Source organism: Drosophila eugracilis, unplaced genomic scaffold, assembly GCF_018153835.1.
Source record: "Drosophila eugracilis isolate 14026-0451.02 unplaced genomic scaffold, ASM1815383v1 contig_1197, whole genome shotgun sequence".
Lineage (NCBI taxonomy): Eukaryota > Metazoa > Arthropoda > Insecta > Diptera > Drosophilidae > Drosophila > Drosophila eugracilis.
The window spans coordinates 810,588-827,237 of NW_024571981.1; the positions used below are offsets into that span (position 1 = coordinate 810,588).

At 40.4% G+C, this 16,650-nt stretch overlaps 5 protein-coding genes across 5 annotated transcripts; 3 read left to right on the forward strand and 2 right to left on the reverse strand.

Moving 5' to 3' along the window:
• Nucleotides 1-8,475: 8,475 nt before the first annotated feature.
• On the forward strand, nucleotides 8,476-9,673 carry LOC108115524 (transmembrane protein 231). The gene has a single exon (XM_017227024.2). The coding sequence runs from the start codon at nucleotides 8,556-8,558 to the stop codon at nucleotides 9,537-9,539; it is 984 nt and encodes a 327-aa protein (XP_017082513.1). The 5' UTR covers nucleotides 8,476-8,555; the 3' UTR covers nucleotides 9,540-9,673.
• Nucleotides 9,606-10,721, reverse strand: LOC108115525 (mitochondrial import inner membrane translocase subunit Tim21). Its single transcript, XM_017227026.1, has 3 exons — nucleotides 10,500-10,721; nucleotides 10,032-10,441; nucleotides 9,606-9,878 (listed from the first exon to the last, which is right to left on the reverse strand). The coding sequence occupies exons 1-3, from the start codon at nucleotides 10,627-10,629 to the stop codon at nucleotides 9,708-9,710; spliced, it is 711 nt and encodes a 236-aa protein (XP_017082515.1). The 5' UTR covers nucleotides 10,630-10,721; the 3' UTR covers nucleotides 9,606-9,707.
• A 244-nt stretch (nucleotides 10,722-10,965) lies between these two features.
• On the forward strand, nucleotides 10,966-12,128 carry LOC108115526 (thioredoxin domain-containing protein 17). Its single transcript, XM_017227028.2, has 3 exons — nucleotides 10,966-11,262; nucleotides 11,348-11,429; nucleotides 11,867-12,128. The coding sequence occupies exons 1-3, from the start codon at nucleotides 11,118-11,120 to the stop codon at nucleotides 12,018-12,020; spliced, it is 381 nt and encodes a 126-aa protein (XP_017082517.1). The 5' UTR covers nucleotides 10,966-11,117; the 3' UTR covers nucleotides 12,021-12,128.
• LOC108115522 (vacuolar protein sorting-associated protein 52 homolog) lies at nucleotides 12,053-14,719 on the reverse strand. The gene is made up of 7 exons (XM_017227023.2): nucleotides 14,486-14,719; nucleotides 13,823-14,424; nucleotides 13,553-13,768; nucleotides 13,335-13,490; nucleotides 13,160-13,278; nucleotides 12,979-13,099; nucleotides 12,053-12,751 (listed from the first exon to the last, which is right to left on the reverse strand). The coding sequence occupies exons 1-7, from the start codon at nucleotides 14,628-14,630 to the stop codon at nucleotides 12,122-12,124; spliced, it is 1,989 nt and encodes a 662-aa protein (XP_017082512.2). The 5' UTR covers nucleotides 14,631-14,719; the 3' UTR covers nucleotides 12,053-12,121.
• A 367-nt stretch (nucleotides 14,720-15,086) lies between these two features.
• Nucleotides 15,087-16,640, forward strand: LOC108115496 (putative elongator complex protein 4). The gene is given in 2 exon segments (XM_017226982.2): nucleotides 15,087-16,112; nucleotides 16,114-16,640. Coding segments are annotated over 2 exon segments (1,308 nt in total). The 5' UTR covers nucleotides 15,087-15,206; the 3' UTR covers nucleotides 16,516-16,640.
• Nucleotides 16,641-16,650: the final 10 nt, after the last annotated feature.

The window sequence follows — 16,650 nt, forward strand, 5'->3', positions numbered from 1 at the left end:
TTTCTAAGTGATGTTGATTTGAAAGCTTATCTTGGGTTACCTTTCTATCAAAAAACTCGAACTGAAGATCCCACTTGACTCTAATTCAATGATTCACCCTAATTTTCTGCACATGTGTGTGGTTTCTCTGTCTGTAACCTGCAAGGACTTTCCCACCCATACCAAAAGGCAGTTAGGCCTTGCAATTGATATCCCGATGTACATATCAATTTGCCACACACTCGCAGGACATTTATTTTATGCCTATGTGTGATTAATACACCAACCGAATACCACCCCAAAAGGGGTGGCTTTGGGAAACTGCCCCTGATTTTATCCCGGAGGGAAAACCTCAGGACAAATATCAATAATTGCCGTAACAAGTGTATTATTTTTCTGCCACAAAATTAAGGGAAATCTAAACGAAATTCAAGAATTTTCCCATCGTTAAAGAAGGTTTCCGTGCTACGCTTTCCCAGGCAAGGAAACTTTTTCGCAAATTTTCAAAACAAATTAATTTGCACTCAACTACAGGTACCCCCCGCAAAAAAAGGATATAAAAAGACACCTCCTTGAATCCTCCCTTGTGGAAAAAGTTGAAAAAGTTCAAACCCGGAGAGCTCATCAATTAAAATTTAACCAGGCCAGAAAGTTTGTTGCCTTTTTTGTGTGCTGCTCGTTGGCTCGTCAGAATATTAAGGATAATTACATTTTAATCATCTTTATTGCTCTTTCACAAGTTTACTGTTATATACAAGACGCTTTGGCATTGTATATGGGCTATGGGCTTACACGAGTCCACTGGCCACAACAATTAGGGGTTGGCCGGGCCAATGCGGTTGGGCTTTTTATGGGCCGATAACCAAAAATGCGAGAGAGAGAGCCCAGGAGAATGGCAAGGACCGACCGCAGACATTTTTCAGAAACGGTAGCAACCACAAAATTTCATAAAGTTTTTGGTTCGTTCGTTTGGTTATTTTTTTTTTACATTCTCGTGTGCGCTTCATCAATTGGTAATGAGTGAAGTAAAGTGGTTGGTAACCAATGAGGCGGAGGGAGGGTGGTTGGAAGTTTTGGGACTTTAAAGACCTCCGACTGGCACCAGCTGTTGTCATTTACTGTGGATCAGTTTGAACGTTGAACTCGTCGGTCACTCGAGTCACATTCCATTTAATTTGAGTTTGAATTCAATTTGAGGAAACTTTGGCAAGAAGCAGATGGGTGGGCTGAAAGCGAGTTATCAAAGGAAGTTTTGGTTAATTTTTTGGGGAGTTCAAATTTGATTTTTTACAAAATATGTTAGTAATGGACATGAATGAATAGCTCAATGACTAGCCTAATAAATGGTTATAAAAATGTAATATTATTTTGAAATCTTTCTCTTCTTAACTAACCGCCAGAAAGATCAATAAAGTGAAATGAAATAAATTGAATTTTTAGAGCTCTCTGGCGTATATTCTGAACTCAATATTTACTGTCTGGGGTCAGGGACATAAATTAGCAGAATAAACTAATCAATATGTATAAAAGAGACATCCGTACAATGGCAGAGGAAATCGTCTTGCAACTCATCCTTATCTGCCAGGAGTTGCTGCTTCTGCTGCTGCTCAATGCACAAAAATTGAAATCAATTAAAATGACAACAAAAGTGGCCATAAATACTCATGTCCAGTTGCGCTGCCTTTTTATGGCTATGTTGCTATTGGTGTTTGTGTTGCAATTGGCTTTGCAACAGCAGCAGCAATAGCAGCAGCATCAGCCTTTTGGTTACTCTGGCAAATCTAATGAAGATTTACTTTAGGCCATAACACACATGGTGGAGGCGCTTAAGTGGCAGCAGCACAGCAACATCGTGGCCATTTATTTGGAATTTTACATTTTACAACACCCTCGATCGATGTGTGTGTGTGTGTGTGTGGGAGGCCCCTGGTGTCGCAGATAGAGATGCGTGCCCACCATGCAACACAAGCAACAGCAAAAGCAACAGCAACAACAGCAACAAGCAATTATAAGCGTTGTACATACAGCAATCCTCGCCCTTTCGGACCCCAAACCAATTCCAATTCGAATCTCTGCCAGCTATTTCTAACAGTGGCAATAGCTTTGGCGACAGTCCCACCAGCAGTAGTAGGTTTTTTTTTGTTGGGGGCGTGGCAGCATATGGCCGTGGCAGGATAGCCAGCCATTGCCATTGCAGCACATAAACTTCGATTTGCTGTTGTTGTTGCTGCTGCTGCTGATGCTGGTGGCCGTTGCTGGATTTATGTGCGCTATATGCGGTTATAAATTCCAGATACATGAACGACTCCGCTTGGCCAGATCTATGCGCCAAATTGCAGCAGCAACAATAGCAACAGCAGTTGGGGCAACAGCAACAACGACAGCAGCAGCAGCAGCAACAATAGCATCATCAGCAACAGCAACAGCAGCAGTGACAGAGTTTTCCTTTTTAAAGTCGTAATCGGCAAAAGCCAATCAGCTTACTGCCTAATATTTATACCCTGTAATAAGGATATAGCTTTGAAATACTAAAAATATGTTATAAATAATATTTATAAATATTTTTAAGACATTACAAAAGAACTAAACTATCCATCAGTTAATCTAAGTTATAGATTACGTTTTTTATTTATTTTTTAATGGATTTTAGGTCATCAAGTTTAAGTTATAATAATTTAGTTATTTTGTTTTTTAAGTTGCTTTATTTATAGATTATTTTTGTCAATATTTAATGTATAAAAACAGTAAATAATGTATTTTTTTAAACAAATTTAAACAGATTTTTAAAGGAGGTTTTCAGCCCTTCTTACCAATGCCAAACATTTTCTTACCAACACCTTTGTTAAGTTTCTTTGTTTGGTTTAACTTTTTCTTGTTATATAAACTTTTTAATATTAAACCACCATCCAACTGTCTACACAGTACTCCCAATATCGCATCCCAAATCAAAGACTTTCCCTTCCGTTTTCAATTAGAAAAGAAGACCATCGAACGCACTCGGAAAATGGCAAGTGATTCTTCTAAATTGCTTCGCTGCGCAATTATTTCAATTTCGAGTGAGGCGGGCCAAGCCGAAACCACCGTCCGTCGGATTGGTAAACGGATCCGGAAACGGTTACCCAAACTACTTGGTCCTTGGTTGGTGGTTAGAGAGGATGTGCTGGCTCTGGTCTGGTCGTATTGTCGTTATTTGAGTTCCTTGGCTCATAAATCAGTTTGCTGCCTTTTTAATCCGTTTTAATTGCTGTTCGTTGGTCAGACTATGGATGTCGCAGGACTAGCATAAGGATATAGTGGCCTAAGGACATAGTGTTGTTGCCGTACCTACTATTGTTGTTTTCGAGGCGATTAAGAGACCCGGAACACGTATCACAGATGAATCTTCCGTCCTAAGCACTTCTAGGGCCATTATAATCGTTGTACGCAGTCCAATGCGGACTTACCTTTGTCCTTTAGTTTAGAGCTAAGAAAATGAAAGTTTGAATTTCAATTTAAGGATCTTAAAGAAGTGTTTAATGTTGAGTTTAGTTCAGTTTACAGAAAGAAGCATAATATTTTCCATAATTTTCTTTTCCCTCAAAAATGTGTTCATTGCATTTAATTTCGTGTCATAAATTTGACATAAGTGATCCCTAATTGTGGTCGATATGCCCACTTTTTACCCCACCAAACCGCAATTATATAGTACCTTCCGAGTTATACATCAATAAAATGTTTAAATTTATAATTACAAAGAAAAATGTGGTAAATGGGCAGCACAAAAAAGCGGAAAAGTGGTTAAAAAATGATAACCCTTACAGTTAACATCCGTTTTTTGGGAAAAAAGGTGAGAAAAGTATTGAACGGAACACGAAAAGTGTGTTTTTTTCTGGAAACCACAAAATTACATGCATCTGTTTAAATGTTTCTTGTTGTTCTAATTGCCCTGGAACACCCACAAAAAAAGGAGAGTAACAGAGGATGAGGACCTGGCAGATCATTCGTGGACAACGCTTATCATGCGGCAGCTCCCGGGTGAGCCGTTTAGAAAGTGCCGCTGCTGTCACTCCGGCAACTTTAACAGGTGCTCGCTGGGGGGATAAAAAGCACCAACAGTGAGCCACAAAAAACTCAAAATAAATAAAAAATAAAGCCGAACACAGAAACAAAAAATGCTGGCAAATGAAAACTGCAAGCCACCAAACAAATGCGGATAACAAACTGTCAAAGTTTTACGCTTATTACCAACAGCAGGGCGAAAAAAAAAACAACAGCAGGGACCAAGGAAGTAGCAACAACATCGGAAAAATTGTATGACAGAGTGTCGGCTACCCCTCCTCCTTCTGCACGACCACGAACCTGTCCAGTTTTTAGTCGTCTGCATCAGCGCCTCCCAGCGGGAAGCGGTGGCGAATTGGTGGGTGTAAGCCTTGTTTTCATTTTGACTCTTTTTTCATACACTTTGTTTGGAAAATGATACAGGATTTTGGGTAAGATAGATGGTATCTTTCAGTCTTTTAAAATATATATATTTATTAAATTCTTATATCTTATAAAATAATATAAAACTATCTTTAAATTTCCTAAATAACAAGATAAACCAATTAAAATTATTGCTTTTGAAGGGTAGTTAAAAACTCTTGTTTTGACCAATCCCAAAAGCATGTAACATGCTAACTGAACAAATTTGTCACAACGGAAATGACATTTCCTTGTTTTCATTTCACTCTGATAATATGTTTTACAATTTTAATACATTTTTAATAAAGTACAAGAGAAGGGAAAGAGTTTTAACAAAAGTTTAAAGGAACAAATTAATATAGAAAGTATAAAAATCGAAAGTATAAAAATCGAAACTATCTTATCTATATATTTCTTAAATATTTCTAAACAAATTAAAACCCATTAAACTACAGCCCCTCAATACTTTCTCAAAACTAGTACCAACTAGCAAAAGAGGCGAACCCCTTACAATTTGTATTCCAAAAAAGCTAGCAAAAAGTTGTAAACTTTCAACAGATATGGCGTGATTACAGTGGCCTGCGGCTATCCGTAAAATTCTCCGGAAAAGTCATTTATAAAATGGAAATTATACACATAAACCGAGGACAGGCGCACCCACACAACGAGAAAAAATGGGTAGAAGTTCTGGCAAAAGGACACTTGCTTTTCTCGAGCTCATCAAAATATGCTTGGCTCACACAGACAAGGACAAAATGGCGACAAAACAAGGAGGAAAACGCACTCACACAAAAAGGACATTAACTCATGCACACACACAAGCAATGGGGGTGTGTGGCAGGAAAAATGAGTCCCATGTCTTTCATTAAAACTTTCGGCAAATTATCGGGTAACATATGCTTGCGGCTTGATTGTCAAATATAGTTCACGAAAAGGAACTGTGCAGCATCGCCCCTTGCCCCATCCGTCGTCCTGCGGCATCCTTGAGTGAATACCCCTCACAGATACACAGATACTCGTACATAACACTTTTCCACTTGAGTGTTGTAAGGGGAATTTCCCTCAGATAGAGACATGAACTCTGTATAAATATTAAAACCACTTCAACGTACTCCATACGTTGTGTTTTCCCTTTGATTTCCTTGGGGAGCTAAGCGCAAGCCAAACAAAACAGCAAAAAAAAAGGAAAGCTTTAGGGAAAGCGAACGAATTTCCCCTTTTTCCTTCCATTCCAGCATCCAGTTGAAGGGGTGTCGGTCTGTGAGGATTGGATTTGGTGTTGGACCGAACAGGAAAGGATGTAAATCCGCGCAGGCGTTGTAATATTTTTCAGCCGGCATTGAGTGCTCAACACCCTCGGGTGAGTGGGATAAATTGGGTTTACTGCGTTTTCTTTACATATTAATAATAACATTTAAACAAATTTTAATATTTCTAAGAGTTTATCCATTTGTTTTTGAACAGTAAAGAGATTTTATACGTAATCTGGAATATCATCTACACTTTTATGTTCATGCATACCAAAGGAAAAGCTAAAATAGGTATTAATATTTGGTCCAAATGGATGTTGCCATAATATTTGTATTCAATAATATTAAATAACATTGTACTTTAATGATAAACCATGATTTTTCAATATTTTTATGCTAATTTTAACTTAAACTTAAACTTAACTTACTTTAACTTAATTTTAGACTAAGCAAAGGCAATTGTAGGTGTTGAGTAGCAGCGAGTTCTTATCAACTAAGACATAACTTACCCAGATTTCAAGAACCTTGGAGCAAACTTAATTAGCAGGACACTGCCACGGACCCAAATTCCAGCTTCCTGCCCCTCAACACCCATTAGTCCACCCGCTACCCAACTTTTCGCCTGCTTAGTTAGTTTGCCGTGGCAGTCATTAGTAGTCCTATGTTAATTTGGTGCGCCTAATAAACTGCTACTTTTTGCCAGCGCCCACCTGGCGCACACCCTCCCCAAAACCACCCACAGCCAACCCATATAGCATATAGCCAACCCGCCTCCACACTCAACCCCTCAACAAAAACCCAGCAAATGGAATGGTGGCGCTGTGCGAATTTGCCACTTCAACAGCTCCTTGGTGGCAACACGGTCACGTACGCGAAACGAGTGAAAGCTGAAATTTCGTTGAAAAAGGATATATGGGCACAGAGCTGGCATTGTCCTGGGGCCGTGAGCTGAATTCCAACTGCGTTTGTATATATATCTCGCTATATATATTCTCGTATGGTAGCCCCCGCCCTATCTGTCTGCTTGTCTGCCATCTTGGCTTTTACATACAAACTTTCCACCCATTTCTTTTCTTTTTTCTTCCTTTCGGCCTTTTTGTAAAATGGCGTGGCAATGTGGAAAAAGAAAATGTAGAAAACTTATTGATTTTCTTTTTTGTGGGGGTAACATCTTTATTCTCAAGCTGCTTAAATTCCGGATGCCAGCCAGGATGTTGAATCAGCCAAAATAATTGTGCAGCAACTGTCAGGGATCGGGCGCACATATAGCTGACGCAACTGTCAAATTCTGATTCACTTTTATTTATTCATCGCTCTTTTTTGGTAGTTTTTGGCAGTGACACCGCCTGGCAGGTCATCATTTTTACCACACATTTTTAATATGCACAAAACACATGTCAGACGGCAGCAGTCAAAAGACAAATCAGAAAAACTTTGTTGTCCAACCTGACATGTCACGCGGATATATAACGAACATAAGGTAAACATTCCAATCAAAAGTGGAAAAGTTGCAAAGGTGACAGGTAAGTGACAATACGAGATTGAAGTCTTTATTATGGGTTGGTTTCTAGAAATAGATATCTTACTTAAAAGTTTTGGTACAAGTTTTAGTTTTTTAAATATTTGATTAGCTCAAGAAGTTTATGTCGAATGTTCTTTTGCTATTTTGAATAAATAATATAGAAACTATAACCATTAGTATCTGATATTCAATTTTGAACTTTAAACCTAAAAGCAAGTAGGTTTTCCCCCATTCCCTACAAATATTGTTAATTTATTTATTTTCTCCACAAAACTATGTCAGATATCGCATTAATATCTTCATTATATTCCATAATTTTACCCTCTTTCTTTGGCCACTCTTCTTTCGCCTGACCAATTATGTACATAGTTTATTTTTATTTTTTGAGTGCTCCGCTTTCAACACTCTTTAAAATAAGCGCATTAAATGCAAAGCTGCAACTTCCGATTTTTACGCGGTGCACACGAAAGCGTTTCGATCCTCCCGAAGCCAAAATGAAAACCAGTTGGCGGTCTTAATTATGAGCAAATGTTGGCCAAGTTATGCGTTCCGTTCTTCATTTTCGTATTTATCCCTTTTTGGCCCCTCTTTCTGCAGGCTCACTTTTCACTTCAGTCGTTTGGGTTTGGGTGTTGTGCGAGCTTCAAGAGGGCCCCTATCGAAATCCTATAATTATGTGCAATCAATACTTTTTGGCATCGGCTTATAGCCGGAACGGATGTGTACTGCCAGGGGAATGGGGTTTAACTGGGGGACCATGGTCAAGGCACTGGCTAATATAGCAATTGGAAACTTTGACTTCTTAAAGGAGATGGAAAATGAGAGAGGAGCGAGGTTGGTTGCTTAAGGCGGAAATGTTTGAAATTTATGTTGGAAATATTATGTTGAAATTTAAAATACAACTAGTTGTAGGAATATAAATAGAATTATTTATTATATTTAAAATTAACACTTATTTTGATTTAATTTTTAGAAAACGAATTGTTGTTAGCTAAGCTTTTGCAACCTAACGCTAGGTGTCGCCTATATTCTACAAATCCAAAGTTGGTGGGTGCATTCGCTAAACCAGTAGGAGGAATTTTAACTAGATAAATATCGATAAGAAACGTTTGAACCAAATTGCTTAAAAGTCTGAATAAGTCCTATTAGATTAGAACTACTTTTATCTTTTTTTCGCAACCATGACACTAAAATATTAAAATAAAACTTGAACAAAATCGGAGGTCTCAAATAAGCAAGATGCTTATAAATATTAAGGTTGCCAAGCAACGTTGCAAGTAAAACGAATTTTCATAACATTCTGATGACAAGTGTCAAATGAGCAGGTGCTCATAAGAAACCGGAATAATTTGTTCATAAGCAAGATGAGATTCATTCCGCTCCATACGACTAACACGGCGATCGTGTACAAGAACTCTTTGTGCTCATTTGCCTCACTTTTGGTCCTGGCATTCATCGCACTCTCCGTAATGCTTCCGGTTTTGCTAGTATCCATGCTCAGTCCTTATTCTGGGATATCAGAATCAAGAGTGTTATACGAACAACCTATGGTGCAGTTCACCTATGAGTACATATTCGTGGGCACAACAGAAGCGGGGGAATACGAGGAAGAGGAATCACTGATCGCCTGCAGCACATTCAGCAATTTCAATGCCCAAATGGAAAGATATACCAATAGCTGCACCACCACCAGGTACTGGATTGAGGATGTGGACTACGATGGAGTCACTGATCGGGCCCATTTCCAACTGGAACTGCAGGATGTGCCTAATCGATTGCTCAGCTTTAATTTGCTACTCTTCTTTAAGGCATCACTGCAACACAAATGTGATCTATCACCTCCGTCCGTATTGGCCTATCAACTACCTCTTGCCAACCGGCCTACAAATGGACCAAATGGACACATACAACTGAAAGGAGAGCTACAACTAAAGCAATATGTGGAGTTCACCTGCCCATTTCCAGGGCGCAATTTCAAGACTCAGTTCCGTCACGTCCAAGTGGATACAAATGCGACTACAGGAAATATAGAGCAGTTTAAAATGGAGTCCCTACTAGCTCAGGTGAAGGCCAATCCCGCCTATTTCCAGTTGGCCGTTCAGGAGACATACTATAGAGAGACTTCACCTCGTTTTGAACCCGGTCTTATCATTGAACTGGAACTGGACGTGCTTCAAGTGCCCGCTCGTTATCATCTCAGCATTTGGGAACGTCTAGGCCAATTCTGGCTGTACTTTGCCTCGTTCTTCGGCATCTCGTTTTACATTATGAACAAGCTGAAGGACTTCCTCTTCGGGCGCCATATCGTTCGATCCTGGGAGATCATACCATGGAAAAAGCTCTACTGACACGAATCGGGCGCCATTTTGGAAATGGACAACTTCTCGATTGGCGAATAATTTCAGGTTGTCCAGTTTGTTGTTGGATTCACAAAGCAATTTCATTGTCAGTCAAATAATAAATATAACAAATGTACAGGAAATTTAAGTGCATAGTAGAGGCTTAAAAGAGTGCTCCTATTTATCCCGGCTATTAGACATCAGGGCCAGATTTCCAAAGGAAGACGATTCGGATGCAGGCTCAGGTGCGGGATCAAAGGCACGATTGTCTTCTAGGATGATGGTGGTGCGGGGATAGTGATCCAATTGTACGAAAAGATAACGATACTCCAGTTTTCCACAGCGAGCCTGAGGGAAGGTGTAGAATGTTAGTACGAAAGCAGTTTATAATAAGGTGATCGAATTCATGGGACAAGGGAAATCATTAGGCAGCTCTAAGTAGGTATTATCCAACTAGTCATTTCTCAGCCAATAGAATCAATCGCTAAGAATCAATCTTACCCTTCTGGACTCCAGTTGAACGGTAGCTTTATTTCTTAATCCCTGCACATAAAATTGCATCCGCATGTGGGGCTTTCCATTCCGCTCGTAAGTGGAGTGAGCCACATGCTGCCTGCGTCCCCGCCTGGATGTTTCGCCAAAACCTTTTATGGGCGCTCCAATTGCATCCTGAACCCGCGGATCATCCACCACTCGAGACAATGCATCTGCGTATATATTGTTTGGACTTTCGCTGGAGAACAGCTCCCGAAATATGGCAAAGAACATGACACAGGTCACTCCCAGACCGGCGACTATTATGGCCGTATAGCTGGCGGTCTTCGTGTTCTCCTTGATCTTCTCTCCAATGGGACGTACATCCGTGGACACTTGAGTATTATCCTGTGATCGCTGCAATGATCCGCCACCATCTGCATAGATAATCACTTTAATGAAATATATAACCTAATGGGAAGTCCAAACACTAACCGCGCGACGCTTCCTGTCGCAAATGTGGACTCCAGTGCATCGCAGCCGCACATTTTAGCCGGGAAAAGTTGGTGGGCAGCAAGTTCTGCCGATGACTGACCAAATTGCGCAATAAAGCTAGCCGTGACATTGTTGAAGTCCAAACCAATAGTAAAAACAAATAAATGCACTATATAAAAAAAATAATTGTAATCAGCTGTTGTGGTGGGCGATAAAAACTGGCGTTGCCACCTTATCACCTGTTACCAAGAATACCGAAAAAATCACTTAGAAATAGTTGATTATATTGTATAGCTAAAAATGAATCAATTCCAAAATAAATTTCTTAGTAACAATTTCAGTATATTTCAAAAAAACATTTTATTATTTGCAAACCTTGACTGTTTGCTAATTTTGGCTTGAAATGGCCACTTTTCTACAAGCGAGAGTTCTGGCAACTCTGTCATTTGTTTCAGTAAGCTTTTTTTACGACAAAAACGCAGAAAACTTTATAAAATAAGTGAAACCATTTTGCTCCAGAAACCAGTAACTCCCAAGTTCACCATCACGTCGCTCCCAACGTTTTTTGGTCGCATTTTACGGCGCTACTATTCGGTTAATACCAACCCCGGCAAGATAATGGTCGTCACACACAATGTTAAAGGATACGAAGAGTTCTCCAAGAAGATGGAGGAACTGGAGAATGGAAACGAATCTGTCCATGTTCTCTTCAGCGGTGGAAAGGACGAGAATGGGCAGAGCTGGTGTCCCTACTGCGTCAAGGGTGAGAGTTCCGTGATCCCAATGTGGCTTAGGTTAACCGCTGGTTATCAGATTTCCTAACATATCATGTATTCGTACTATTGCAGCGGAGCCGGTGATACACGATGCGTTGAAGAAGGCCCCCGGCAACTCGCACTTCGTGCATGTGGATGTGGGCGAGCGGGCATAGTAAGTCAATAGAAACAAAGCACAGCTGCGGTCAGAAAAAAATAGGTGATCAGTAATTGTAACACTGAAAAAGTCGGTAGTTTCTAACCTCGAATAGCCCTCAAACCTGATTTATTTACTTAATATTTGAGTAAACATTTCTTGTTTTTATTTTGTCAAAAGATAAGCTTTGTTATTTAAAAGCATGAGTGGACTTTTATCAGCCTAGTGTGAATCAATTAATTTACCGGATTTCGATAATTTGCTGCTAGTCATTCAACCGCAACTGTATGATGATGAAATAAAAATTCGAGGGGTTATTCACACGCCGAGAACATTCATGATAAAAACCATTAAACAGCGATAGCTTTACGATGCTCTTGAGTTGTGTTCACACTGCCTGTTATCACAAAACACCGTGCTAAACAATAAAATAACTCCTCTTTTTTTCGCTGCAGCTGGAAGGACCTGAACTGTCCCTTCCGCAAGGATCCCAACACCCATCTGATTTTCTTGCCCACTTTGCTGCGCTGGAAGCAGCCTCAGCGTTTGGACGGCGAACGTTGCTCCAATCAGGATCTCGTCGAGATGATGTTCGAAGATGAGGATTAAGTGTTAGCGCCAAGCGATTTTACTTATATATATATAAATATTTTGGAACTTTACTCAAATTGGAATGAACAGAAGTCAACATACAATCAATTAAAAGACTCTCAGTAATTACTCTTGTACTTTTTGATCTCAACCATAACCACATGGATGTTGGTGAGCTGTGCGCGGGCATTAGGTGTAAGGAGCTTGTGGAAGCGGTGATAATATTGCACCAAACTGGCCAATGCCAACTGTAGAAGTTGAGATCCCGTAAGCAATGAGGGAAAGGAGAGGAGCACCTCCCTGTTGAGCTCCTCCAGAGATTTCTTCCAGTTGGCCGAGAAACTTGCCACCAAAGCCAAACTTCTCCGCTCCTGCTTTCTCAGTTCATCCATTTGTTCCTTTTCGAAAAAGTGTTCGCACTCCTTTACAAACTGAATAATACCTCCGAAATGTGGAGCCAGGATCTCCTCCACATACTCGGCACTGCGAGCATTCAGCTGTTCTCTAAACGCCTCTGCCTCCTTGGAATTATCCCGCGTGTGTTCCATTAATACTCCCAAAACCAAATCGTAGTTATTAATCAGGTAAATTAGCTGATCCTTGCGCGTTGGAAATATAGCAGCCATCCGCAGGATGAAACATTCAACTTCATTTTGGAGTTCCAAAAGCAATCGGCTCACCAACTCGTTAGGAAAGTGTTCGGAGATTCCCACAATGGCCGCACTGAACTCAGCATAGCGTCGGGTTATCTGAAAAAGAATACGTTTTATATGACAAGGCATTTTATTCTATCTATATTATCTTATAAATGTCCTATATTGGTTTTCATTTTGCTAGCATTTCCCAATTGTGACTTCACAATCAGATGTGGTTTTCATGAGTCTAATCGTAGACTTTAAACAATAATTTGATTATAAACTAGATGCTTATACCAACCCGTTTAAAAAATGGTAACTCATAAAAACAATTATCTTACATAGTGCGGCCCCAATTCCTTGTTGAACTTTGTAGGATCACAGTCATGTATGCTCTGTATATTCAAGCGAAATACTAACTCTAAACGTGGCCAAATAACCGCTTGTAGAGAGTCCCAATATCTGCATTGAAAAAAGTTTGTGTGTATTATTCGAAAAAACGCAACGCATAAAGCAACTCACTTATCCAATGCAGGCACACAACGCTTGTGGCACATAAGTTGATATCGGAATATGAGATGTATGCACAAAAACATAGCTATAGTGTCAAAACAGTCGTGTATAGAGGTCTCCAAGTTTTTCTAAATACAACAAATAGTTATTGCTTACTTTTCAGATACTAAAATAATTTACTTACAATCATTAGAGTTAAGGTTTTGCCCATGATCTGGTTGAACAAATCTTGTGCTTGGGTGCCACGGACCATGAAGAATTCGGTGACGAAGAGATATTCCCGACAGGCATTATCCACCAAGGCATATTGCTCGGAACGGAAAAGAGCTTCCACTGTATACTGTCGATTATAAGAAGTTGAATTACAAATTTATCTGTAAATTTATTAACCATTATTCGTACTCGATTTTTAAGCTGTGCATGAGGTACTATAATAGGCGCCTCCAGCTGTTGGTTAAGTATATCGCCTCGCTTTCCAATTGTAAAAATCGTGCTCTTGTGCTTTAAACTTGTTGTCTTCGAAAATAAACCTTTGGATGCATTATCTTCTATACCCATTAAGTCATCTTTTGTGCAAGATTCTTCAAATTTGAGACTCGTCAATCGAGTGGAATAACTCTGTACATAAGTAAATAAGTTAAAGAAATACACAACTTAAATAAACACATTTACCTTAAAATAGCTGTAGTAAATCTTTCCCATTGTATCTATATATTCACTGCATATCTCCTGGGCCACCTGTCGCTCATTGGAAAGGATGAACTCGAAAAAAAACTTATGCTTTAGCATGGCGTTCTGGGGTATCTGGTAGTTGGTCATGGGTTTTCGAAACTTGTAGATTTGCTCCAGCAGATACGAACGAATCTTTGTCATGGCTTTAAGACGCAATTTCTGCAACACATCGCTAACATCGCTAGTGGACTTGGACTCATTGAAACTTAGCTCTTTGACCAGGGACAGTTTGTGATTTAGGACATTTAACTGAGTGCTAAAATCCCTCTCAGTAACAGGGGTTTCCATTATAATATTGATCATTTCCTCGGATACGGCCATGTCCTCAATAAATTGAGACAGCTGTGCCTTGACTGATTGACGATTCGTCAATTGGAGGGACATGGATACGGATTTTCTTTGCAACTGGGTGATCTCAGTGCTTATGTTGTTCAATACGCTCTGGAAGCTCATTAACATATTTTCCATTCGCTCCAAGACATCGTCGCAATCGTTAATTTGATTGTGCAAATTGGCTATATTCTGGGATTCCGCTATATAGTCTGTTGTTAAATGGAGATCATTAAGAATAGGTTTTAAAATAAAATGTTATGGTTTATTTACCTTCTATGGACTTATTCTCCACTTCCTTGAACTCTTTTTCAATCTGTCGTGAATACTGTCGCAGATCTGTAGTGTTTTTCAGGATTTCCCGCACCTCCTCGTTGTCCAATTGTTCCGTCATCTGCGACGACGCCCCCTCGGCCATTGTGGCGTTATTTAAAAGGTAATTTTTCAATTGTTTCTTCTGAATTCCCAACAATAAAACCAGAGGCAAACTACACAGGTAAAACTTGGAAAAACAGCTGTTTTTGTTATCGATGCATTCAAGCTTTTTCATGAATTCCCCTAATAATAGTTTAAGTAGCTTGCATCTAAATTTAATTTTTTATTTAAATTATTTGTATTATAGCTGAAATCAAAATTTGAACATTAAAATTGATTTCGTTTAAAATTTTTTTGATTAGATTTTTTAAATAAAGCAATCCTTGACCTATCTGGCTTTTCTATATACTTGGTATTTTTATCATTTGATTTAAAGCCTTCTAACAGTTGCTGGATTTATTTTTTATGCGAATTAAATCCAATTCAAAAATTATTTTTAGCTTATTTATAACCTGAAGTAGAAAAGCTACCATAGTTGCGAAAAACAGCTGTGGGAATATCGATAGATCCCCCGATTGTGTACACCTATTGGCATCGAAAATAGAGAGGGAACACGGTGAAGAAAGGAAGAGGGAAAAGAACGCAAAAAATAAAGGTTAGCGAAATCCGTGCGACGAAGATGACCAGTTTCCGCAAGCGCACCGTGCAGAAGCCGATCCGAGGCACCCGCACCTCGCCTCACACGGCGCAGGTGATAACATCCAGCGGTAATCCCTATCTGGACGTGGTCATTGGAGGCGGCTTACCTATGGGTTCGATCTGTCTGATCGAGGAGGATCGTTTCATGACGCACGCCAAGGTTCTGGCCAAGTACTTCCTGGCTGAGGGTGTACTCTCCAAACAAGAGATATTTTTGGGAAGCTTGGACGATATACCCGCGGAGATGCTGCGCCGACTGCCCAAGCCACTAACCGAACTGGAGACAGAGGTGGAGCAACGCGAAGAGCAGGCACAAGGCGGTGGTGGAGCCGAAAATGGCCTCAGGATTGCCTGGCGGTATAACGATCTGCCTTTGGTGAATTCCGAGCATGCCACAGCCAAGATCGGTCATCACTTCAACTTGATGGAGCAAATGGATTCAATGATGCTCTACTATACCAATACAACCATGTGGGACGATAGCCACAAGGAGCCAGACATTGTAATTGCGGAGGAGTACTCCAAGAGCAGCTCTCCGAACTCTTCGTCGCTGGAGCAGCAGCCAGTGGAAGATGCTCCACCAATTCCAGGCTTAGACACCACTTCGCAAGAAAAGATTCCGCCCCAGGAGGAGACCTCTGTCAACAACAACAATAACAACAATAGCAGCAGCGTGACCAGCAGCACAAAAACAGGGAGCCAGGAGTCGCAATCGCAGGTCTTCCATAATGCACGATACGGAGGACTGCTTAACGATATCCAACAATTGCTACGGGATGAAAGTTTCGTGGCTGGGACCAAGAAGAACCTGTGCCGTGTCTGCCTGACTTCGTTGGGTTCGCCACTGTGGTACGACGATAACTTTGGCGAGGATCTTATCAAGTTCTCTCACCCTACTGATGGCCAGTGTGCGGAACTGCAACTCGGTGTGCCTGATCACAATGCCCATGCACCTGATTGCCAAGTACGATGCTAGTCTGGTGCCCAAGATCCGCCAGCTAGTGGATTATGCTATTGAGCTGGAGTCGTTTGCTGGATCAGAGCGTGAAACGCATCCAGCTTTTAAGGAGTACAGTGGCCTGCTCCATTTGCACAAGATGTCGGCACTTAACACGCTGGCTGTCCATATGCCGGACACCACGGATCTGGCCTTCAAGTTGCGCCGCAAGAAGTTCGTCATCGAGAAGTTCCACCTGCCGCCTGAGTTGCAGGAGACATCTGCCAAACCGGATAGTTGCATCTCCGGTCTACTGAGCAATTCCAATGCCACAGCCTCGCTGGATTTCTAGCTGTCAGCGGAATTAGAAACTAAGATTGCGTATGTAACCACGAAAAAACAACAAAATTGCATAATAATAAGCCAAGTAAATGCATTAATATATCAGCCCTGATTTTGTACCATTTTGAAAACAAACCGCTCTTCT